The 25675-nt window shown below is 43.9% G+C and overlaps 1 protein-coding gene and 1 long non-coding RNA gene across 5 annotated transcripts; both read right to left on the reverse strand.

The window, feature by feature from the left end:
* Window positions 1-7023: 7023 nt before the first annotated feature.
* On the reverse strand, window positions 7024-21210 carry CEP15 (centrosomal protein 15). Of its 4 annotated transcripts, none has more exons than XM_069811967.1 (5): window positions 21114-21210; window positions 19438-19519; window positions 18587-18710; window positions 13760-13834; window positions 7024-11028 (listed from the first exon to the last, which is right to left on the reverse strand). In XM_069811967.1, the coding sequence occupies exons 2-5, from the start codon at window positions 19488-19490 to the stop codon at window positions 10885-10887; spliced, it is 396 nt and encodes a 131-aa protein (XP_069668068.1). In that variant the 5' UTR covers window positions 19491-19519; window positions 21114-21210; the 3' UTR covers window positions 7024-10884. The 4 variants fall into 4 exon arrangements, with proteins under 4 accessions (XP_069668068.1, XP_069668069.1, XP_069668071.1 ...); XM_069811968.1 differs by lacking the exon at window positions 21114-21210 and adding an exon at window positions 20848-20981; XM_069811970.1 differs by lacking the exon at window positions 21114-21210 and adding an exon at window positions 20655-20835.
* On the reverse strand, window positions 15510-18271 carry LOC138690851 (uncharacterized). Its single transcript, XR_011329661.1, has 3 exons — window positions 18235-18271; window positions 17598-17631; window positions 15510-15549 (listed from the first exon to the last, which is right to left on the reverse strand). It is a non-coding gene; the product is annotated as an uncharacterized lncRNA (long non-coding RNA).
* Window positions 21211-25675: the final 4465 nt, after the last annotated feature.

A 25675-nucleotide genomic window follows, 5' to 3' on the forward strand; every position in this document is an offset into this window, starting at 1 on the left:
ACTTTTAATATGCAAGTGTCTATTCCGGCCACGTCGTTAGGAACAATATTATTCTAGCGGAGAAAGGAGATTGAGCCGGCCGTGCGTGTGCGTGCTGCTCGGGCCGGGCTTGCCAATGAAGAGGGGAACGAGCGAGGCACCGAAATGCCTGGAGACGGCGTAATGGGGAATTCACCTTTCTCCCCTTAATTGAGTGGTTAAATGGTGGGAGGAGAGGACGAGCACAGCTCGCCGCCGAGCGCAGGAACGGGAGGCGACCCCTCGCTCCGGCTTTCTGGATTCATTATTCGGCTGCGATGCTCCGCGCTCCCCGAGGAGCGGGCGGTGGGCTGGGGCCGGGGGGCTCACAGGCCCCGTGCTCCCGCTCGAGGGACGGGGGCGGTTTCAGAGTTTCTTGTGGTTGGCATTTTTACGTCTTGGATGCTTTGGGCCGGGTGAGGAGCGGGAAAGGATGCCCAGTGACCCTGACAGCGGGGAAAGATCGTGCCAGAATTCGTTAAAAGATTTTGGGAGAGTTTCAGGTTAAAAGGAAATTAAAAAAAAAAAAAAAAAAAAAAAAGCAACCCCCGTCGCCGTAAGTCACCGCTCTGGGAAACCTTGTGGGGTGAAGCGTCCCTCAAGCGAAGGGGCTGCAGCTCAACCCCTCGCAGGCACCGGTCGCGGCTGCAAACCGCCAGCCGAGCCCGGCTCTCCCGCCGCCACAGACGGGGCAGGACAGCCCACGGGCCGGGACAGCCCACGGGCCAGGGGCAGCGGGAAGGGGACAGACACCCACCCCACCCCCCTTTCCCCAGGGACACTGTTGCCGGGGAAGGCCACGGCAGGACGAGGTCGCGGAGGAGGGGAGCGGGGCGCGGAGGCGAGCGGCGTGTCCAGCGCAGCCCGCGGAGCCGGTCCCGCTGCCAGGTCCGGGGGAAGCGGCGCTTCCTCCGCACCTCGGGCGCCGGGAAGAGGTCCGGGCTGCCAGCCGGGTGCCGAAAGCGGGAGCCAGGCGCGGCTGCGGGCCCCACAGACAGCGCGCAGGCTGCTTCCCCAGCCCTCCTGATGGGTGAGAGCGGGGCGAAACCTGCTCCCGGGAAGGGAATTAGGGAAGCGTGTTCTTTTCGCTTTTTTTTTTTTTTTTTTTTAAATATAAAAAAGCGACGTTGTTTACAGAGCCGTCTGTGAGCGGGGGAGCGGCATCCTCGGGGCACCCTGAAGGGCCGCGCCGGCCGCCGCTGGGTGGGTTTGGTCACCTCGCCCCTCCTGGGGGGCGGCGGGCAGCCCACCCCGGGCCGAGTGTCTCTCCGGCTTCCCCCCCCCGACCTCGGAGGCACTGGGAAGGGGCCACCGCAGCGCGCTCGCCGCCGGCCGGTCCCCCCCCCCGGGATCTCACCCGGATCCCGGCACACACAAGCCGCAGATCGCGGGGGAGGGGCGGCTCTTGTCAGACACACACACACGCCAGAGACTCCAATTATCTTCTCCCTCACAAGATGTTTCTGCTGTCCACGACTGCTCACACTTCGGCACTCTTGCCAGCAAGCCTCAATAATAACACAAAACCCGCACAAAAAAAAAAAAAAACCAAAAAAACCCAACCACCAACCCTCTCCCGGCGCCGCAGCCGCGCACACAACAGATTGAGCGGTGCCGGTGCCTCGGGGGTGGGGGTATGGGGGGGGGTTAGAGGTGCCTCCGCGCAGAAAGCGACGTGCCAGCGCCACCGGGCTTCCCCCCTCGGCCCGGCCCGGCCCGGAGCCTGGCCGGGACCAGGCGGCACCCAGGTGCGTCCCGGCGGGGCCCGGCATCGCGCCGGGCACCGGGAAGCGAACAACCTAAAGGCAGCTGCGTTGCCCTTTTCCCTGCACTCCGCTCTCCAAACGTCTGAGCAACCAGTTTGCTGCTAGAAACATGTTAATTGCCAACGGAGCTCATTAAGGCATGCACATGCAAAACACAGCGAGGGAGATTAAATGGACAAAAGCGCAATAATGAACTGTCAACAATCGGACCCATCTACACGACCAGGAGCACTCAAGAATGAGGCATTTAGAGGCAACAAAGGATTGTCTGGGACAGGAAGAAAGGACGACCTAGACTTTTGTTTAGTCAACACAATTGATTACAAATGAGAGATTAACAGGATAGCTTCAGAGTTTTTTTGAAGGAGGCAGAAGAGAAAAGTCCAATTAAGTGCACCGAATGTTAACTACATTGATTTCCACGGCCAGCCCTAGAGAAATTCTCATTAAACCATCCCTGGCGATCCCTTTTGGAAAGTAATTTGTCTCCCTGATGGAGCAGAGAAAGGGAGCCGTGTAAAGAGAAAGAAGCGCTAGTTCTTGGCACAATGAGCTTAGGAGACACACTGGAAAGAGCCAAAGGGGGAGTTAATGAGCATCTGACAAGCCGCTTGGACCCGGGCCTGGAGAGCAGCGATGAAAAGATGGAATTGGCCAACAACTATTCTTTATATCAAACATAAAAAGGCCAATCTGAAACAGGGCTGCTCAAAGCTGGTGGGGAAGAAAAGAAAGGCCCCCACTGGGGGGTGGAGTGGAGGGCTCAACTGCCCCATTGGGACGGGGAAAAAAAAAAAAAAAAAAAAAATCACTGGCATGTCCCTCTCTCCCGAGCGAGCGGAGCTGCCGGACCTCGGCACCACCCCGGGACGGGCACGGCCGAGGGGGCCCGGCAGCCCCGCCGCAGCCACCCCCAGCCCGGAGGCGTTTGCACAGCCAGCGCCCGCCCCCCCCCCCCGAGAAAGGGGACCCCACGCCAGCCGAGCTGGGTAGGGTTATAAGAGGTTATCCAGAGAGGCAGATCACCGGTCAGCCCAAATCACGGCGGCCTGGCCCTCCCCAGCAGGCAGCACCGCCCTGAAACCCGCCTTGCTCCTCCCCGGGGTTGCATTCGCCCGACCTCCCCCCCCCCGGGAGACCGGGCACCGCGGAGCGCCGCGCAGGGCAACGCGCCTCCGCTCCGCTCGTGTAGACGCGGCTCGCTCGGAGGCTCTTAAATCAGATTAGAGCTCGTTAATAACAATTTTGGCTTAAGTCTGTATTGACTTAGGTTTAGGAATGGCTTAGCACTTTCGCTTAAGTCAACACTACGGCTAAATTGACACATGCCTTTCCCAACCCGCCGGGTCCCCGCGGATGCCCAGGTGCCCGCAGGACTTGTCCTTCTCCCCCTTTAAGCCGTTTTCCGGAAGTATTTGCATTATTTTAAAGCGAGCCCGCCGGGCCTCGAACGTGCCAGCCCGCCCCCGCGTGTGGCCCACGAGGGGTCCCCCCCACAGAGGGGCTTCGCGGCCCCCGCCACCTCCCAGGCTCGGGGCATCGTTGTCCTTCGGGCCCTCGCCTTTTTCACCGCCCAGCCCCTGCGGCCCTTCCCCAACCCCCAACGGCGCGGCCCGTACCCACTCCCTAACACCTTTTTCCTTCCCCACCTCTCTCCTCAGGCCCCCTCCACCCCTTCAGATTTGGACCCCGGACACCCGGGGAGAGAGAGAGCCGGGGCTGCGCTCCCACCCGCGCCCAAGCTCCACAGAGAGAGGACGGGGACGGAGGCAGCCGCGCCCACAGCCAAAGGGGAAGGCACGGTGGGTCCCGGCACAGGCATCGCCCTTCGGCCAGCACTGAGAGCCCACCGCAGTGCCCTCTGGCAGCAGCCACGGTGAGGGCTGCCAGCTCCCCGGCCATGTTTGACCCCTCAGGAGCAGCCACATGCGGACGGGACAGCGAGGGGCAGGTAGGCCCTGGGGCTGTCAGAGGGGACGGGCGCCCCTTTCCCCCGGGCTGGGAGGGGGGCTGCACTGCTGGTGGGGGGCTGCTTAGTGCTACGCTCACCCCACGCCCTTCCTCTCCCGAGGACTCCTGCGGGAGGACCTTGCACCATGGCCAGCTTTGCCCCAAACCATTCACCTTCCTACCCCCCCCCCCCCCTTGCTGCCACCCTCCCTACCTTCTCCAGAGCCACCAGCCCTGCTGCCCTCCTGCAGGCACAGCGCACCCGGCACCATCCCCATGGGTCCTTGATAAAGACACATGAAGAAGGGGAAAAAGCTCTCACCAGCTCACTTCTGCTGTCCTCCCTGACTTTCCAGGCGACCCTTCCCCACCTTTTAACCCCTCCCGGTCCACTCTCACCTCTAACCCTGCCTAGGCTAAAACCCCAGGCTCACGTTATTCGTATTTATCTCATTTATCTCTTGTAATTGCTTAATTGATTGAATTATGGAAAGGTGAGCCCAACACGTGCCCTCAGTTAAAAAAAGGGAGGGGCATATGGACTTCTGTGCTCTCCATTTTAGGGCAGGCTACTTTTCCCTGTCAGGTGTGGAGGCTGTGGCCGGGCCGTGCGGCTCAGCCCGCAGGGACCCCCCCTCCCCCGGGCAGGGTCACCAAGAGCCGCGGCTCCCCTCTGCTCCCTCCTGCCCCTCGGCTGACGGAGCACAAACAGCCTTTCAGCGCGGGTACTGAAAGTCACCGGTGCTCTTAAAATCCGTAAAATCTGCTTTAAAGTGACTCCTGTAAGAGCATGTTTAGTCATGGAAAAGCCTTGTCGTCCCCAGCGAGGACAAAGTTCTGTCAGACACGGAGCGCAGAAGAAGGGTCTGCTCCCAGAGTTCTGAGTTCATAAGCCCGAAACAACACAAAACTTGACTCTTCCTACAAATATTTGCATCTTTGCCGTCTTCCGCCTTCGCAGAAGACGCAGGCTGATGACTAACTTTAAAAGCGATCCGGTCCGGGGGCAGGACTGCTTCCAGCCGATGGGGCAGGGACCGGGCACCTCGCCGGACCCGCAGCGCTGCGGCATAGGGCAGCACCGCGGCTTTGCCTCTCCCGGCTCCTCGCCAAGCCTTTCGGAGCACCCCCGGCCCCCTCCGGGCCGCCCTAGCCCGCCGACGATGCAAACGAACGGGGCCACAGCCGTGGTTAGGAGGGCACTGCCCCGGCAGCTGGGGGGGGGGGCTGCAGCCCCAGCCCCCCGCGCTGCTCCGCCAGCGGCGGTCCGGGACCAAAACCCTCGCCCAGACACAACGGGGTTGGGCGCTTTGAACCCCCTGGAAGACCGAGGCCGCGTGAGCCAAATACTGTCTCCCCAAATCAGCGCCGCTGCCTCGCCGCGAAGGGCACGGTCGTCCTTCGAAGGGCTCAGGCGTTTAAATCGCGCAGAGAGCACCCGAGACCTCCTGCCATCGCGTTCCCAAAGTCCCGCTAACTGTCTGATACTCCTTCTACTGTCTTCCTCACTGCTGCCAGTTGCCAAGATATTTCACATAAATAGAAGCTTTCTGATTTATAATCAGCCTCTTCCTTCTGATTCATTATGTTAATGAATTGAGATATTACCAACATTGGATTATCGCACCACTGAATGAATCCAGCAAAAGAAAGCTGATTATAGAGGAAAAAGCCAAGTGTACCCGGAAACTTAATAAAAAGAAACGACCGAGAAACAGTGCAAAGCGGCTGCAGTTGTTTAAGCTCACTCTAAACACCGTTCACAGATGACGGGGGGACGCGACGGTTTCGTTCACGTACACGAACCTTTCCCCCACGGATTTACGGATATGCTTTCCACCGTTACGGTTATTATTACGAACGTTTCCAAGGAATCAAACCCGCTGCCCAGAGCTTCCCTGGCAATCTCGGCGCCGTTAAGTGAGAGAGGACACGCACACGGTGCCTCTCGTTCCCTTTCTCAGCGCCCCGTTCCTGGCGATGCGCAGCCCCGGAACGACGGACCGCCGCCCGGCTGCCCTCCCATCAGACCTTCCCCGCGTCCAGGGCTCTCTCATTTCCCACTAGGAAACGACAGAGAAATGCTCTTCCCCCCCCCCCGCTTTCTCCCTTTCACCCAGCCGCTTGGCTTGGGCTTTCCTCACTCGGCTCGGCGCAGCCCAAGCCCCCGGGCAGGCTCCGCAAAGCCCGGGAGCGGAGGGGAGCGCAGCCGCGGCCAGCTGTGGGGGCAGCGCGCAGGTTAGATCGCGCTTAACAAAGCTGCAAGGCATGGGGTTCGCTTAAGCAAATTATCCTCCGGAAGCTTTTATTGAGCAACAGTTAGAGCACCGTGAATGAAGCTATTGGGAACACATACAAACTAACTGGGTGAAGAAATGCAAGTCTGGAAACCAAAATTACGTTTCCCGACACCGCTGTGAGGCAGGTACTAATTTGCTGCGGCTTCAAGCTATGTAATTAGTCAAGGAGACTGTAATTTACCTACAGGACGGCAAAATTTTCCTTTTATTAATTTGCAATATATTTGTAAAATAATCTTACGGCAGCTGGCTCTGCTTGAATCTGTTTCAAAAGTGTGATGTAAATACCGTCTCACACTATTTTGTTGCCTATTAGGGCTTTCTGGTAGGTGATACGACTGAGAGTAAGGAGAAAGAACACCACACATTTATTTTTAAGATCATCATCACTAGTGATAAAACTTATGGGAAGAAGTGAGCATACTTCCTATCCGTATGCGTTAAAAACAAACGTATGCAAAGTAACTCAAATGAAAAAGATACAACTGGAAGGCTACGAACACGGTGTATTTTCAAGAGCTGTTTCAGCTGTGTTTAAAAGGAGTAGCAAGTTCCCAAATTAAATCACCCTATTTATGGCAAAGACAAAGAGCTTCACACAGCAGGAAGATGCACTAAAGAGCTGTTTTTTCCCCCCACCTGTCTCCTTTGCAAGAGTTCAAGTATTTCCATCCCTGTCTTGCTAGTAACCATGTATCTGAAGTAATTTAGCACACAGTTATTGTGAAACAATAGAAAGAGTGCAAATAATCGATCTGGGATTCATTACATTTGGATTTTTCAGCAGTAAACTTCCGAGATTCTTATCTTCACTCAGCAGATTAATATTTCAGAACAACATCAGAGGAAAACTGAGGTAAAAAACCACCACACCTAAGCAAAGTATTTATCACTGGCGTACTCGCTGTCCACACACTTGGCTACAGCAAGCACCAATTTACATCCAACTCATACATGCAATATAACACTGAAATCCAAGAGGCCGTGACTACAGGATCAAACCTTTATTTCAAATGTAACATATTCTATTCGTGGATTATAATCCTTGAGCAAACAGAATATTACAGTAATGAAGACCTTAGCATTACAAATATGTTAAAACAGCTTGCATTTTGGGTGATATTTAAGGTCAAGTTGTATCTGAACACAATTATTAAAATATTATGAAAATTACCATTATGGCGTAAATAATGTTTTCTTTCAGATGTAACCTCTAAAAGTACATTCCATTTCAAATTTTGTTTTCTTATTTTTCAGTACCAACAAGCTCAAACTGAGCATCTACATCACTGACCTGCTCTATGTGAATGAAAAAGACAGAAATGAAGAACTATATGCTCAGCCTAAAATCTAGCTCCCAACTTCTATTGAAAACATGACCCTGAACAAATACAGTCAAGAGGATACCATAGTAAGTGTCAAATAACATGTCTAAACCATCTTATTATTTTGTATTTACCCTCAAATGAAATTAATAGGCTCCAGAAAGATTCTGCGGAGTAAGAAATTTCTTATCCTAGGGAAAACTAACATGCCTTCTGCTACTGCCCCCACAGCCAGAATAACTGAGAAAGTAAAAAGCTCGGGAATGTGATGGTAGAGGTGACAAGATGGATGAACAGGCTGTGCTCCTGGGTTAGTACTGTGGTTACTCATCTGTGCATAAACCTAAAAAAGGATGATTAATTATTTCTTCTTGCAAGATACTCAAAGATTAATTTACAAACAGGCAAAACCTTTGGTTTTCCTTACCGCTCTTCTCTCAGTTGCCTTCCCCCACCCACCAGAAAAGGACAAGAGGCAACAGGCTCTTAGGACCATTGCAGTTTATGTATACATAAATTTTAACACAAAAGGGTGAGGAGCGAGTCAAGAATGCAGACTAATGGGCTGTCTTCTGAAGGGGGGGGGAATTACATAAGATATACATAATGTAATATATATAAAATATATATTTTATATTTATATATAGATATGAAAGCTTGGGATAAGGTGGGGTATAACTACATAGAATCAATATATGTGAAGTAACAGCCTTGACTTGGTGAAGAATACCCATTCAAGATCTCGTTTAAAGCTGATATTAAACCGTATCTGTACCAATCAGTTTTGGGGATTTTTAAAATTTTCTTTTAAACACACTTCAGTTTAACTAACATTTGCTTTCTCAAATTTGTATCTATAGATAGGCAAGTGGCAAGCTAGGAGATGCCATATAATATGTTCCCTGCCACTGCTTGTCCCAAGGTCTGTGCCAAATCAGGAAACACGCGCTCCTGTACCTTAAAAGCCCTGCTGCGTGCCTTCCTGCCCCTACTGCTGTGCTGTTTCAGTCTCATATGCAAGTGCATTTATTCATATCAGACCACAAGCCAACATGAAGGCCCTTGTCTCTGAGAGCAGTCACCTATACACATTCCTGCTTTAAATGTTTCTCTTCGTTTTTTCCTTTTCTGGACACGTTCCTATATAGTTTTCCATGCCCTAGTTGTCCTATTGCTTCTAAAGCTATGCTGCAGGAAAAAAAAAAAAAAGTAATTTCCTTCTCTGAAAAGAAGATAATTTCATTTTAATCTCTTTGCCCAGTAACAACAACAAAATAATCAGAAACACAGTATCTGAGCAGTTAACTGCAGCACAAAAAGTACGCTAACACTGCTTGCAGGTGCCTTTCACAGCACTACTACAAAATCCTCACCCATCCAGCTGCCATGCCCTCATAGTCCACACACTTCACTTTCTTTCCACGGGAAATCAAAAGGGACAAGGAGATAGTGAGCATCTGCATTGTGTCCCAGTGTTTAGGCGGAGTCCAAAGAGATAAAGACCCAGATTATTCACACGTATAAAGTACTTAGGGGCCCAGATTTTAGTTTAAGTGATTTCCCTTTGGATGCAAAGACCACGATGAATCCTAGTCTTTGTTAGCAACTAACTGCTCACCCGTCCCTTCATTCTGGACATCATGTGTAATAGCTTTTCCCTTCTTGTCTGCTCAACTGGTTCCAATTATTTGCTTTTTAAATGTGAGCTCTACAATTCTAAGATCCATACACATTCCCGCTAAATGAGATTGAGAACCACATTGTGATCTTACAGAAGAAAATATTACCAAGTTGTCTTTGTGACAGAACACTGAGTAGGTATAAAATTGCAATGGTCTCTATGCCAGTTTTTTTTTTTTTTAAGCTCTTTGCTTGTAAGATGAAAGCCTAATTTGATATTTTTGTAGTTATATAACAGTTCTAATATTTTGTGACATTTTGTATTGTGACACTATAGATGAAATTGTCATCGGACTGACACCCTTTACTGTTTATTCCTTAATTACAACTGTTAACAACACTGCAGAGAAGCGTGCTAATCTGCCATCACATATTATGAAAACAACGTTATTGTTACAAACACCAACACCCACTCAACAGGATATTTCTAAGATGGCAGTTTCTGTAAAAACTTATCAGTTTAATGGACACTTCAATAGGAAAAGTTTTAAATGAACTCTTAATATTCCCATTGAAAACATACAACAATTTTATACCGCAGCTTAGGTTTTGAGTTTGTGTCAGTGATTCTTCATGCTACATAGAGATATAAATTTTTTTTAATACTAGGTGTATCTCTATGTAGCATGGAGATGCATAGATCAGTTCACTAGTAGCCTAGCAAAATTTGTAATAATTACATTTTCGTATCCTCAAACACTGGCAGAGGTAAAATTTTCTTCTCCTACTCTCAGGACGGGGGTGGAAGTATGTTGTTGCATATGAGATTAAATTTTAACAATACATTGGCTCAAGTCCAGGTTCTTAATTTAAAAAAAAAATAAAATTTTTTTCTAAGCTTCCTTTGCTTAGGAAGGATTAAATTTCTGCAGGGCAAGTCACACACCTGGAAGGATCTTCCACTGAACTGATATTTCAAAAAGCACTGCACTACAACAGTGAAATTTTCATACTGTAGCCCACTGTACAAACAAAAATCACTGATACTTCACCTCTGTAGGAGGAAGCTGAGGAGCTGTTCAATGGCTGAAAATGAAAACATTATCTCAACTTCTATATATGCTTGGTTCTCAGACAGCCACTGCCAGCTACCTTTCAGTTTGCTGCTTTCAAACTTTTCATGCCTAAGCAAAAGTTCTCACTTGTAGATTATGTTAACAGAAAGAAAATACCATTAAGAGCAGCCTAGAAGTAGCAAAAAACCCTAGAGATTTGTTTACTTTTTCTTGTCTTTACCCACCCATTCAACAGGAAATATAAAGTAGGCAGCAGGAGGTTGGGAAAAGAAGCAGTGGTTACTGGAGTGAGGTGTAAAAGCAGTGAAAGTGGCAATGACAAAACTCAAGGAAAATAAGATGCAGAAATTCAAGGTGTTCCTTCTACAACTGCTCTCATGATGGTTTTCAGACAGATTCCTGGTGCTAAACCAAAGCTACTCTGATACAAACAACCTGCCTTTCCTCTTCACGGTGAATTCCTCCTTTCTCCCTCATCCAGAGAGGCATACAGCACAGATGACTGCAGTGATAATGCATGAATCTGTCTCTACTTATCACACTTATATGTAGACGCAGAGGATTATAAATAACCTAAAACTCTTCTCATACTGAAAAAGCCTTTGTGGGTTTCTATACACCGGTGTTTCTCACTTTTGATCCTAAAAGTCCCTTTGAGGATTGCTTCTCTAATATAGAATAAAGAGTTGTATGCAATGCAACAATGGAAGCAAATTATCCAATATAGTTCATTTACATTGAAATTTAATGGCATGATATTCTGTTGCCTGATCTGGATGATCTTGTCTGCTTAAGCCATAAATTACAAAACAAAGTCAAACTACAGTGTTTATTTTTGTGAATCTTCTTCTGGGTAGTTTATGTTCTGTTTTGTAGTTTTCCTTTTCTTAAAACCAATGGGAACTTCTGCTCTTCCTAAAAGAAACTGCTCCCACTTGGGAAGAGATTCTTTTATTGATGCCCAATAGAGAGTCTGAGAAAGATATAAGAAAAAATCAACTTAATTTCAAAATCTGTGTCAGCCCCTTTAAAAACAATATAGATATGCAATGCATTGTTAAATATTGCCTTATGAGTGAAGCAATTCAGAAAAGAACAACGTACTTACACATGAAATTTCAAATCCCTTGTATGATACAAAATACCAGCCTGGAAAGATTTCATTCTGCAGCATGAACTGTGAAGTGACTGAATGTGCCCTCTTGTGGTAAGCAACAGATTAGTTTAGACCCTCACAGTACCTTTAATAAAATATTTTCCATGATAATAAACTTTTCCAAAAGCAGCTTCTATATTTAAGTATGTACATTAGTGGAATTTCATTTTGAAGTGGAAAAAAAATGTTTAATGTTATAAACAAAAAGTGCTATGTAAATTGGTTACCCTAGAAAAGTTTGCAGTAATGTAGTTCAAAATATTTGAGTAAAATTTTAGACATGATAAATCACTGATGACGTAATTGGCTCCAGTATTTGGATCACAAATAAAAAAAGAAGAAAAAAGCTGTATACTTACCCTGTGGTCTAGGAAGACCACTGTGGATTATCTAACCCTTTCTCTGCATTACCCTGTGCGTCTGAGTAATAAATTTAACTTTTTCTATCTGTGGAATGGACATACCATTCATCATCTTTGTGTTGGTATCCTAAGGATGACTTTGTTGTTTGTAGGAATTTGAAGAAAATGTTAAGTGTCATGTATCCCTTTTTTCCACAAAATAATGTGATCAAAGAGCTGTATTAAGGCAACATTTTAATCCATCTGCCAATGTAAGTATTTTCAGACATTGATGTTCATTCGAAAAAAAGTAATTTTGTAGTAGAAAACATTTATGGTACACATGTATCGAGCCTTTCTTTCTTTACTTGTTTAAGTATATAATGTAGAAGAAGCATACCACAAAACCGAACATCTCCCTGCAGAGTATTAGATTCCTGGCTAATCATTTTGATCCTTACATGTAACTCAGATATAACTATGGCTCTTGCAGATTTACAAAAATATTTTCTTCAACAGATTTACTCAAAGAATCTTTTTTGACAAGCATATGTGCTGTCACACAAAACTACTCCGACTTAGCAAGCTGGGGATCCATTATAGCCATAACTTTCAAAGTATATTAATACAGACACATATATGGCTGAGTGAAATATGCTCAGAAGTGTTTTGGAACAAAGCATGCACAAGAATTTTGTACCATGAAAGAAAGTTTTCTTTTTCACTATTTATAGCACTCTTCTCTAGAATTATAAAAAAGGCTGAAATAGGATCTTCTCCTTCAAATAGTAACTCTCTTCTCTCTAAAATCCAACCACTGCTGCAGAGTGTAGACATCTCTGCAGCCCTAAGCAATTGTTCTCAATTGTCCAATTTGTGTGGACTTTGGTCTGTGTATCGCCAGCAGCTTAACACCTAACACAGGACAGAGGGAGAAGCAGTCCAAAACTGATCCAAACAACTCTAGCGGTGCCTTGAAAGTCCTCGAGGAGTCTAAAACTACTTCTGAACACAGCCAAAATAGGTTCAATATTAGTAGCTTGGCATCTTCCTTAGCATCATTCAAGATGTACAGGCATCTAGGAAAAAATGTACCCTTTTGCCTAAAAATTTCTAAAATAATAATAAAAAAAAAATCACTGAATGGGCATGCTTGGTGTGCACCCTGCAACAGTGATAAGAGTAGGCTATTTACAAAATGCAATGACGGACAAAAACTTTTAACAGTAACCAGAATAAGAAGTGACGCTTCTCATTTAAGTTATAGCCTAAGCATTACAACACTTGCCCAGCAGGTGTGAAACTAATGTACAATACACCTCTCTTCACAGGCTGACAGTGCTAAAATCTATACCTTTCCCCTCCTTTGACAGCACCGTAGCACACCAACTAGTGCGGGACACTCCATGCTACTATGCCTGGGGAAACTAAGCCACCATACAACAAAGAACCCAGAAACCACTGGTGCAAGAAACACAGGTGGGAACCTGACTCGGTGGCCTTGTGGTTAAGATGTTTAGTTTGCAGCAGGGAGAGCTGTGCTCCTATTCCTGTTCCCAGGACTGTTCCTGCCCTCATCATTCATCGCTGCATAATACTGATAAAACACTCTTGAGACTAAGGAACTGAACTTGTTATGTTCTATCAGGATAATATTTAGGTCTCATAGTAACTTGCTGTTCAAAATTTTTAAATAATGTTTTAGGGACTACAGGTGGAAAAGTAAAAATGGAGTGTTCCTGCTGTCGCAGTACTTTTCATAAGATCCCGTACAACCATAGAATAACTCTGAGAAGTGAAAATTTCTCTGTTCATGCTGATAAACTGCTGACCCTGAAACGTAAAGATGGCAATCTGTGGCAAACTGAAAACGGGATGACCATATAAAACAAACTAAATAGCTCTGACATAATAAACACAGTAATCTTCTGATATTCACAATATTCATTTTTATATTTGACTTCATTTTTAAATAGAAGTTTGCATAGATCTGAAAGCTGCTAAATATTTCCACCAGAATGCTCCAGAATCTAGGGACCTTGCCCCAGAATTTAGGTTCAGCTTGCTACACAGTACACAGGCCTTTGGCTATACCAGTCACTGGATTTTAAAATCAATTATTTTCACTTTAAGAACATGCTTCAGGGGGGAAAAAAAGCAAAATATTTGGTAAACAGCAAATGAAAAGACAGAGTTTGAGGACTTACTTCTAACTTAACAGTATTGGGATGTGGAAGTAAATACACTCTTTCTTGCAGCTTTTTTTCTGCTGCTTCTATATCCTAAAACACAGGCAAAGTATATTTTAAAAACAAACACTGGCAATTTTAAAAGGAAAATGCACACTCACATAAAGACATTTCAATTAACTAAATAAACCCATTGCAGCTAAAGAGCATTCAAATAATAACACTGAAGTTCAAGTCTTTCTGTTTAGTCATTCTGAAATCCAACTTGTAAGACTAACATCCTACAGTTTCTAAATATGTTTGCTGTACCTTTTTGATACAAGAATAGATTTCATGACCACATAAGACTGTTGCTGTAAAACACCATTATTCTTCCCAAACACCAGGGTAAATTACAGATAAATTCTGTTCTATAAAACTTAAGAAAATAGAGGGGAACAGAATGGTTTTCTCTGTGCTGCATGAAGACTGAAGTATGGATTCTAGCTACTGTAACTGTAAAGTAACTAGGCAAATTATGTGCAAGATCTTTACTCCTCAAGACAAAGATGACTTGCTAATATGCATGCATAACATGTGCACAAAAATGTAGAGCTGCAGCAAGCTGTTCACCAGACAAACTTGGATGACAATGCACCTCACATAGCTTTCTTACAAAAAAATCAGTATTTGGGTTTCTGCTTGTCCAGTGGATGTGTGCTGGATTCACAAAGGCCTAAATAATTTTTTTAAAAAAGAAACAACCAAAAAACAACAGCAACAAACAAATCAAAACATCCCCCCAAAGTAACTGCCCTCCCCCTTTAAAGTTCTGACCCATTCTTGTGGGCTTAGTTCCATACCCAAACATTGAAGAGATTGAGTGGTGGGCAGATGAAGAGAGACAGAAAGGGACGTGGGAGTGGGGTGTGAAGAAGCCAAAGCTGAACAGAGTGGAGGGGGAAAGAAAGTATAGCAGATGGCAGAGTTGGGAGCAGAGAGCGGGTGTGAAGAGTACAACAGAAAAACTAAATGAGAGAGGAAATTCCCCAAAGGGACTTCCCAAATATTCACCACCACTGCTGCTGAAAAGAAGAGTGAGATTCTGGAGGAGCATATCCACAAGAGAGACCAAACATGATTACTCGTATTGAATAATAGCCAATCTGAATACATCAATAAGTAAACAGTACTCGACTCAAGTTTCGTTTGAAAAATATGACTCAAATTCAGTAGAGTATGATTAATAAAAGCAAAAAAACAGCCTTACTGTTAGTTGAAGTTCAACTTAGTGATACAGATACACTCAGTTCATTCAATTTACAGTGTTGATCTTATTTTATTCATTAATTCCTTTTACAGCATGACTGTATTCTCTTGTACATAACTACAAACCTAATCCAAGCAGAACTGTTCTCCCTTTTGTACAGCAAAATGCATACCCTTGTAGAAAGCTAAAGGATGTCTGAGAAAGAGCAAACTAAGTCTCAGATTTATCCAAATCCTCAGAAGTAGCACGTGGCTGCCTCTTTTCGGGTGAGAAAAGACTACCATGGGATAAACATAAAGGGGGAATATGAGCAAAGATGGAAGCCACTTGAAGTCACAATGTCAAAATAACAGAGGACAACACAGACTTAAGTAACCTAAGGAAGGAATGTCTCTGTTGCGTGTACTTAGACAGATACACCAAATGCATCTCCTACCAGTATGGCTCAGACCAAGTCTGGAGAAGTTGTCGCCATACTGAAAAGAAGGATCCCTCAGTAATGTTCACTTCGTATTCTTCCACAGGATTCTCCTCCTTTCTGATTCCTTCTTCCTAATTCCTGCGCAAATTTTCACAGGAAGGAAGAGTATCAATCAAGATCATTATTTCTTTATATAACCAGCTAAGTCATTGGAATGTTTATGGTGATAGGAAATGAGTGTCTTTCAGGCAAGAAAGGAGACAGCAGTTGTGCATATATGTTTAGTAGAGAAGGTCACTTTGGCATAGCCTAGATATTGGATGTGTCTTTTTGTTGCTCACCCTAGTTTGTATGTTGTGCAGTCTATTGTCATTCAGAATACCGATTTAATGACAGACAGCGAAAGAAATTTTTGCTGGAAGGTGTAGTATGCTTTAGAAAATAACTGGAACTACCAAAAGATTAGATGGCACTTCTTGTGTGTCTATACAACTGGTAAGCTTTGTATGAAAAAGAAATCCCTGTCATCAATATAAAAATAAATACATCAGCAGTGTAAACTTCTTTGGAAAAAAACAGCAAATCTAGTATGCCACAGTACTGAAAAAAGAGAGCATCTTGCAATGCTTCCCCTAAAACCACAAGGACTGGAACAAAAACAATTCAAGACCCTTCCCCAGAGGTAAAATGGAGTGCATGACACATGCATCACTTTTAGGTGACCAAATTCAGCTGTCACTTATATTGATATCAGTCTGGCAGAATCCCACTTAAATAATTCTAGAATTACATGCCTGTGAAGGAAAGGAAATTTAGTCTAAATTACCTTCCCAACACTAATTACTATACAGCATATTCTTTTATTTCCTATTTCATGTTATAAGCTGTTGCACAGTAATATAAATTTCTAAAACCAAGAAATATTACTGACAAATGTCATAAATTAGATTATAAATGCTAGTCTGGTTTCTGCTTTTATTATGACAATGTTACATAAGTACCAAATGATACAGATGTCCTTAATCTGCAGTCTCCCTCTAAAGACATCAAGGAAAATACTCTGATAATTATGCTAAAATGCTGAACAAGTGTTTATAATGTTAAAATTTCAATTTAAAAAAATGTTTATTTCTTTGCTTCCTACTGATTAGAAAACAAATTAATTTTGAAATGCTTTTCTGTGCATAAATATCAACTAGCACAGAGAAAGAAAAATGTCTTTTGCTATGATCACATACTGAAAACAACTGATTTTGCTTACATGCAGAAAACCAGAAATGCAAATAAAAAAATAACACTTCATCATGTCCATGTATTTTTGAGTAGGCCAAATCAACAACTCTCCACATGGTAACTGTGAAATGTACAGTGCCTGGTATCAGGAACAATATTCTGAAGCTGGCACATTAATCAGTCTTGTTTTCAAGCTTCTCATATATTATTCTGCATAGATTTTTTTTTTCCTGTTTTCTTCTGTTATCAGAAAGCATCTGCAGGAGTGCATGCCTGTTAAAACTAGTATAAAATTAATAGATTTAAACTGATTTATGCTACTTTATCCTGCAACAGAATTTGTTTTGATACATATGTTTTTGCTTTTTTTCCATACAAACACCAACATTTTTGACACTTGAAAGGAACAATTTTGAGGATGTGACAGAAGATGGCAAATATCTGTTTAACTGCAAAAATATTTACACTCTGTATATGTCTGAGCTATTGTTAACATTTCCAATACAAGAAGCTTTCAGCATGCAGAAATATATTCTGCATTTATTATGTTTGCCTATATATATAAAATGAGACTGCATTTATAAAATACAAATAATTTATAAAAAAATATATTTATGAAATAAAAATCTATTATAAAATGTATATCAAAAATGGGAGTCATAATGGCTGAAATTACTAAATCAATGGAGTATGAACTATGGAAAAAATAAACAAACAATCCACTTCTCTCCAGCCTCCCACTGAAGCATGTGAACTTATCTATACCCCATACAGAGGGATTTGATTGCCCCAGCCCAGAATACACCAGTTTACCAGAGTCCAAGTTGAAAAATCTTCCTTGTCACAGAACAGTTAAGAAGGCATCCCTGATTAACTGTTCTGCCTTGTCTGCCAGTCCCTAAATACAACTTCCATTTAAATACAAAGAGGGCCTGCAACAGAATTTTACCCACCTGAAATGTGAACATTTTAAATCTTAACCAGGCTCTGCATGAAGAAACAAAAAATTTTTGGTGACGCTAATTAATCTTGTAATTTTCTAGAGTAAAACTTACTGTTTCAATAAACACAATACAGGCAACATGGACCCTTAATAAGTACGAGTTTAAAGAAAATGCACAAGAGGTACAGTTTTCTGCTGTTTCCTGAATGACAGACAAACATTTTTCAAATGCATGCTCATGTCAGTGGTCAAGTGCAATCTCTTCAAACTCAGATGCCTAAGCTACGGGTTCCAGAAGAGGTTTTAGCATTCCAGTCCCTGCCATCAAACCTAGACCTTTTTAGTTGCCCATTCTCAAACGTCTGCTGAATTTACCTAGGAAACACAAATCTTACCTAAATATGACAACAGCTATGTAGAACAGCTATTAACATTATTAACAGTACCACCACTAGGAAGAGCCAGAAACACCAAACACTGCTTTTATAGACTTGCAAGTAAGATTCCTGAAGTCATTCTACACCTCTTTAAAGAAAAACATTAAAGTGAGAACTTTTTCCACAACTTCACACAACCACAGCGGGAGAATAGTTCCTACCCTGGGCTAAAAGCATTAAAGGCTGGTCAGCCCCTATTTCCAAACATACCTCCGTATCTTGAATCAAAGTGTAGAGGTGCTGTGAGTCTTGTCAGACTCTTAAGTTCTCTTAGGCAGACATGTAATACCATGTGTTGCATCTCTACATGTACTTCAAAAAAAAAAAAAAAGATAGTAGCAGCTGCCACCATGAGGCTAATATAAGAAGGGCATGGGAAACAGGTAGTGATGCCATCAGATAATAAAGACTTGTCATTTAATACTTTTGGTCAAGTTCCAGAAGAGGGAACTGTATATAGGAGAATTCAAATGATAACTATAGAGCAAACACTTTTTTTTAATTCTCTAAGCTACATAACCATGACATTTCAATGCGGTTCCTGGTAGTTGCAGAAACTTACATTTAAAAGTGCTGCATTCCTTTTATGAGCTGCATCAGCTGCTTGAGTTTGCCATGTCTTTTTAGTCTTTTTGTCTCCTAGATAAGTCTCCATCTGCTGTAGCAGCTCTGATCTCTGAGACAGTCTACAAAGGAAAACATTTTGCTAAGTGGGTAGAACATTTTGCTCAGGAGCTAGAAAATAACCTTTTTACCTTACCCAGTTTTCTCAAAACTATGGGGCTAATTAAGCCGGCTGTAGGGTGGGTGTGCTGGGGGAGGGAAAAGGTACAGGCAGACACCACCTGCTGTGCTTGTATGAAGCTGTAACATTGCAACCAGCAGTCCTCATAAGCTAAAGTGCTTGGAAGCACTGCATCTCCCAGAACAGGAAAGACAGGGTGGGTTGGGGTGACTTGATCAGTGCTACTCTTGCTCATTGGCAAGTACTAGTTGTTACAAGAAAAGCACATTTTTCTGAATCATTACTGTATTTGCTTCACAATCTGAGTTTACAGGGGAACAAAGAAGTAGTTCTATAATTGAGGCGTAGAGTGAGCGAATCCAATTACCTTCCCCAAACAGGAATTTAACGGTGACAATGGTTAACAATGGAGATCTTAAACCAGGACCACCATTGGCAGTGAAAAACCTCATCAACCTAAATACCCTTAGCGGCAAGCGAATTCCAATAGTTCATGAAGGAAGAGTGCCACCTCCTGGAACACCAACCCCTTGTTCAAATACCACTTGCGCTCTGTACAGAGCTCAGATTCACTGTTCACAGGATGGTCATGTGCAGTGAGGGAGGTCTCGCAAGACCACAACACAAACTGCTGTGAGGCAGGCCACAGCACCGAAACAATTACTTACATCTCTTCATGTCTTCTAGCAAGGTGAACTTCCTGAGCCAAATAGGATGACATTTTCAGTTGTTTGCCCCAGTTTCATCACTCTACAAAAGGAAAACCAAGTGAAATTAAAGTCTTCCAAAGACATACATGAACATACACTTTTCAGTATTAAACAATTCCATGTTAAAAAGTTGCACACATGGTATTTATATACCAGCTATCTATGCAAAACCTGCCGCAAGACATTGTTACATTGTGCTTTGAACACATGCACACTACTAATGTTCACAGTATGTTTTGGGAAAATCTTACTATATTCTAATCATTCACGAGAACTAGAATTTGACTTTCAAGTTTCAGATTTAGCATTAAGTTTTCTCAAGTTTCAGCTGAGAACTGAACACGCAAACTACATGCTTGCATAATTTGTGTATTACTGTTCACATTAGTGATTTCCGGCTTTTGTCATGTTACTCTGAACACAAAGTTGTACTTGTAAACATCATTTATAACTACCTCTCACAGACACAGTGCCCTGTTCACAGCAATCTATGTTTAAGTACAGGCATGATTAAACTAAGTAACTTAAGCTACTAAACCAGTTTAATTTTTGAGTGCTTGAAAAATTAAGTGAAAATTTCTTGAGCTCAGCTCTCCAGTACTGTAACACAGTACATGATGGAATACACAGCTTAAATTGTTTACTTCTTACCACTTTTTTTTTTTTTTTTTTTGAGATATGAAGGAAATCAACTGCCCACTGCATGCAAATCAAGATCTTACAGCACTTTTCAGAGGGCTGGAAGTGTTTTACAGTCTAATATTTTTTCCCCTCAGAGGTGACTGCACTGTTGTCACATTAAGTAAAATTAAACAAAAGAACCTACTACATGTTCACAGTGTTGCAAGGTGGGAGAACAAAAAGATCTCATCAACCTGAGAAGATCAGGATAGGCCTGCTGTCTCTCAAGAGATTCACACATAACTTTGAAGCAAGTTATTTACGTGTGCACTCTTAACTTCAGCAGAGCCCATTTTCTAGGGACGCATGTTTCCCCACGCTCTGAAAAACACTTCCACGCAACTGGGCTACTGCTAACGCTTCCCCTTCGTTTAATAAGGAGCACGTCCCCTCTGCGCTCTTCCCCTCGGCCACAGAACTTCATGCTCTCTGCGACACCTCTGCTCACCCGGCAACGGGAGAAACTGAGGCCCGGGGAGCGCAGCCGCCCGCACCTCTTTTCTTTAGGGGAGCCTAGCTGACAAACAGCGGCAATAAAGCAGCACTCAGTGCGAGCACCCTCCGCCCGCAGCACCGCGGGGCAAGCGCCCCACACGCGGCCTCCCTGGGCGGCTGCCAAGGCGTGAGGCGAGCCGGGCCGGGCCGGGCCGCTGCAGGCAGGGCCCCCCCAGCAGCCCCAACGCTCACCCCCGTCTCGTCAGAAGCCCGAGGGGCGGCAGGAGGCAGCGGGGGGGGAGCGCTGCCCCCTCAAGCCGGCACCCCTCGAAAAGGCGGGAGCGAACCGGCCGCCGCCGGCGGCGCGCGCGAAGGGGCACCCAGGAGCCGCCCTTAGCCCTACCATTGGGAACGGGGGAGGGGGGGGGATCCACGAGCCCGCCGGAATGTACCATTCTGTAGGAATGAGGGAGGAGAAGGCAGGAAACAAAGTAAATAAGTACGGAGACCTAGTTTACCTTTAGCCTCGCCGGCTTCGAAAAGGAAAGCAACCACCCACCATGGTCTCCGCGACGCCTTTACCTCCCCCCCCCCCGCTGCCATGGAGACGGCCGGAAAGGTGGAGCCTAGCCGCAGGCGCTGATTGGCCCCGTCGCGCCTCGGTAGGCGGAATCAGGCGAGGTCGAGATCCGCCTTTGACACCTCGATTGGAGGAGCCAGAGACCAATCATTGCTGGCGGGCGGGCCGCGGCGGGAGGGCGGTCTCGTGCAGTGGCCGTTACGCCTGAGGGGCGGTGGCGGGCAATGGCGGGGGGTCGGGCAGCGCTTCAGGCACTGTCCGCGGTGAAACCCATCGCCTGAGCCACCCCCTTCCCCTACGCACAGGCACGGCAGACTTGGCAATAGTTTGGACAAACTTTTTAGGCTTTGCAGCCCAAATGACACCGAGGAAGAATGAACCCGCTCCCAGTGAGGTTGAGGGTGTTGCTGAGGGTTAGCATTGCCTGTTATCGCTCCTTCCAGAGACCGCTCGCCCCCATGCCTTCGTGTTCTCTAGTGAGGTGGACTTACATTTGAAGCCAGTCGTTACTTTCCTGCACAAAGCACAGTATTCCGTTTTGGCACGGGAAGTGCGCTGTGAATGCCAGCCAGGTTCTTTCTCCGCATGCGTTTACCAAACCCTGCGGTGTGATCTTGCCCTCTGTAAAATAGAGAGCTGAACTTCTTCCAGGCCTCAAAGCTGAGGAGTTACTGAGGCTGACTCTTGCCCTTTATAGTCAAACTTTCATCAAAATGTCCTTTTAAAAATGCACAATCCACTTTTTTTGTGAATGTTTTGTCCTTCGCAGAAAACATAAACCAAACAATTCTAAGCCAAATACAGCTGAAAGTTCATATTTCTTATTTTTTTTTCATTGTTGCCTGATAGATTTATGCACATTTACAGCTGCAGGTGATTTCTAAAAACTGCTCTGAAAGAGCTTGTCTTCCCTGTTTTCTTTCTAAACATTCTCTGATCCTAGTGTTGAAGATGTCTCATCATGAGCCTTTCTTACTGCTGATCAGAAGTTTCTTCTTGTGATTCTTCAGCTGTTTTCTAATTTTTTTCCATTCTCTGATTTTATATTTCTGCAACAAACTCATATTAATTCTTTTCATGACATATAATTAAAGTGCTTTAATAGACTTGTCAACTTACCCCCACTTATTGCAGCAGTCAGGATAAATAGTACTTAAAATCTTATTTTTAATTTTTTTTACCATTTTGATTTAAAGACAAGACTTTCCAATAAATGATACAGAGAAATAGGAGTCTGTCCTCATTTCTAATGGTGTGAAAAGCTAATGGTTACGGTCTCACTAAATTTAACAGAAAGCCTAAGTGTTTTGCATATTCTACTTTGAGCTACACCAGTTCTCTGTAATGGCGGTGATCTTTCTTTCTCGTAGCATTTAATGAATTTCAGAAAGAATAGAGACAAATTGAAGTTTGGTTTACATAAACCATTATATATGCCATTTGCAGAGAGAATGCAAAGAGCATTTTAGTTAAGCTACAGATACTATCCATTGTTCAGTGTTGCGGAAACAGAGACAGGATGGAAACCATAATTTCTTAATGACTGCTTTATGTGACAGTGGATGAAACACTCTGTAAGTTCATAGCTAATGAGCTATAAACTCTGCATTTAGTTTTCCAGTATTAATGTTCTTTTTTCATTAGAAGAGCAACCTAACCTAGATCAGTTCCAAATTTGTCAAGAATATAAGCTTTAAACTTCTTAAAAAAAAAAAAAAAAGACTGCTAGTAACAGCCAGAAATCCCCAATAACAGCATGTTTTGAATAGGTGGTTCCTTGTATCCGTGAAGTGCCCACCATGAAGTCAGTGAGGGTTATTGCAGAAACAGGGTTTTATAGATAGGAGTCACTTACATGGGGAGAGGCATTCTCTTGCATATCTTAATGCACTGGCACCTAATTGTAGCGTGCTCTATTGTTATATGAATGTCGTTGTGTGGTCCCCCCGCCCTGGTTTCCTGGTTATACTGTGCATCTTTCTTACAGAAAAACCCCAAACATTTAATAGTTTTTATAAAAAGCCTTTTTTCCCCCAGATACTGTGTCTTCATTAGATACTTTTATCTTTATGTGAATTTACTGTTCGGTCACTGGTATAAAAATTTAAAAAAACAGATACCTGCAAGTGAGACCCTGAGATCTGTATTTACTGCCCAGTTGTGCTAAGATGAGTGAGTATACACTTCAACACCAGAGCAGTCTCTCTGTTGCTTGGTCACAGTCTGCAGTAGAAGTGTTATGCATGAGATTGTGTACTCAATGAGTGCCTAAATATGGATTAAGGACTTACTGTGAGCACTGAAACGTGGGCATTGTGACCCTAGGTTTTTCTTAACCCTGCAATTTGGTTTTACTCTGAAAATTTAGAAGAGGGGTTCCTGAGCAAAACTGGTGCATTGTAACACTAGGTGGCACTTAAACACAGCTAACAAAGGCTTCCATATCTTGCAACACACCAAAACAGTCAAACACATTCTGTTCTAACATGCAGTTAATTATATCCTCAAAATGATGTCTTGGATTGATATTACTAAACAAACATGTATAGAATGTAATTACAGACAAGTGAAATAAATACTGTAGGCTTATAATTGCAAGATATGTTTTTTGCTTGTAATATGCTACACACCTGTGCGTAGTTTATGTAGCTAGTATTTTATTTTGTCATTTTTACTAACATTTAGAATGGCACGATTTAGCTTTATGTGCTTTTATTTACTGGTACCAATTTTTGCCATATGTCAGTTTTTAAAAATGGAATGGTTTTATGTATTGGGATTTTAAAACCGGAGTATTTCAAAGGGAAAACAAAAAGAAAAGAATTTTTTTTATACGAAACCACTTCAAAACTTTTTTAAAAAACTGCATATATTTTAGTTTTTTTCTAATTGCTTTTCTTTCCTCTTCTTTCTTTACTTACCTTTTGGAGGTCCACCTCTACTGCTATAGTAGCTTAATACCCACCTGGAGGTCCAAAGTCTATCTGTTCATAAAAACATTTCTTAAGTGATACCATTGGTAAAACATACCAGGCCTATGGGACAGTCTAAGAGACATGAAATCCCATCAGAGCAGCTTGTGGCCATCACCTCGGCTTCTGGCAGTTTTTCCTATCAGCTGCAGAAGCGGTCAGCAATATTTCAGTCAACTGCACAAGCCCTGTGCAAAGCTGCTTTAAGTTACAGGCAAGCTAAAAAGGCAAAGGCGTGCAGGGAAATGTCCTCCCAGCACAGGAGCAAGCTAATAAAGCATCAAACCTAGAAAGTGCAAAAATGGACTTCTAGTTCCTCTTTACCCTCACATTCCAATATGCAGGGAGTTGCTCTCGACCTTACTGTTGGCAGGCCCCATACCATTCTCTGTTCAGGGTTACAAATAGTTGGCTTCTCTGTGGTAGTAAGATTAGAGCCAAGATGAAGCTCCTAAATGGTAGGACAACCCAACAACACATTCCTGTATTCGCATTTTGTTATTTGGCAGCTAAAGGTGTGTATTCAGTGCGGGAAAGACTGGTACACCTGTGGAAGTCACGCTTTGTTGAAAGAAAATTGCCAATGCGTTACTGTATGCTTAGACAAACTAATGTGAACAGTCTGTGCGTGCTTGTTGGAATTGCCCCCAGACATCAGGAGACCTGTTTCAGGTGAACCAGAACCCAAACAACAGACCAGGATAGGTTGAGCACCCATCAGCCGGGGCAAAAATAGTTGTCCAAACTAGAGACAGTTGGGTCAAGCTCAGAACCAGAGTTGGAAGACCTGTGGGAAGAGGAAGAACTGACAGCTGTGAGGGTGAGGGCACAGAGGCGGTGGAACTCCAACCGGTTTGTGTGCCTGTGAAAGTACGGTATAAAACCGTGGATCAGGCCAGGCCAAACTCTGTCCAACATCAAAGGAAAAAAATAATGGTTGTGGTAGAAGGACATAAGGAAGAGAATATTTTCTTTATGCTTCAAGTAGAGATAAAAACCTGATAAATAGGACAAAGCTAAGAAAATCAGTATTCAGCTGCCAATTATTTGATTATTTTTTTCTTTTCTTTTTTGAGAAAGATCCTTTCAGGTTCTGGAACAGTCTTTTTCCAGGTAGTAGTAGATATAGCTGTGAAATATAAACTAGCCTAGACAATACTTGAGACTGTTTACTGATACGCCCATTCAGTATCATCAAGGGGATACATGCCCTAACAGGTGCTTTCCATCAGTAGTTTCTATGGCATAGCTACTTCTTTTTGAAGATTTCAAGAAAACAGTTTGGCCCTTGAGTAGTAACATTAAGCCTTCTTTTTTAAAAAAAAAAATATCTACAGGCCTCAACTGACTTTAGCAGAAGTACAGGTAGTAGAATGTTTTACAAGTAATTATAAAAACTATTTACGGTAATTAGCTTGAATCTAATTGCTTCTCAGCATGTTAGGATAGTAAATTACAGCTTTATTTCAAACAACTCCTGTTGTCTGTTTTCCCTAAACTGAACACAGGAAACCCAATAAAAACAAAC

This window comes from Haliaeetus albicilla, chromosome 24 (genome assembly GCF_947461875.1).
Source record: "Haliaeetus albicilla chromosome 24, bHalAlb1.1, whole genome shotgun sequence".
Taxonomy (NCBI): domain Eukaryota; kingdom Metazoa; phylum Chordata; class Aves; order Accipitriformes; family Accipitridae; genus Haliaeetus; species Haliaeetus albicilla.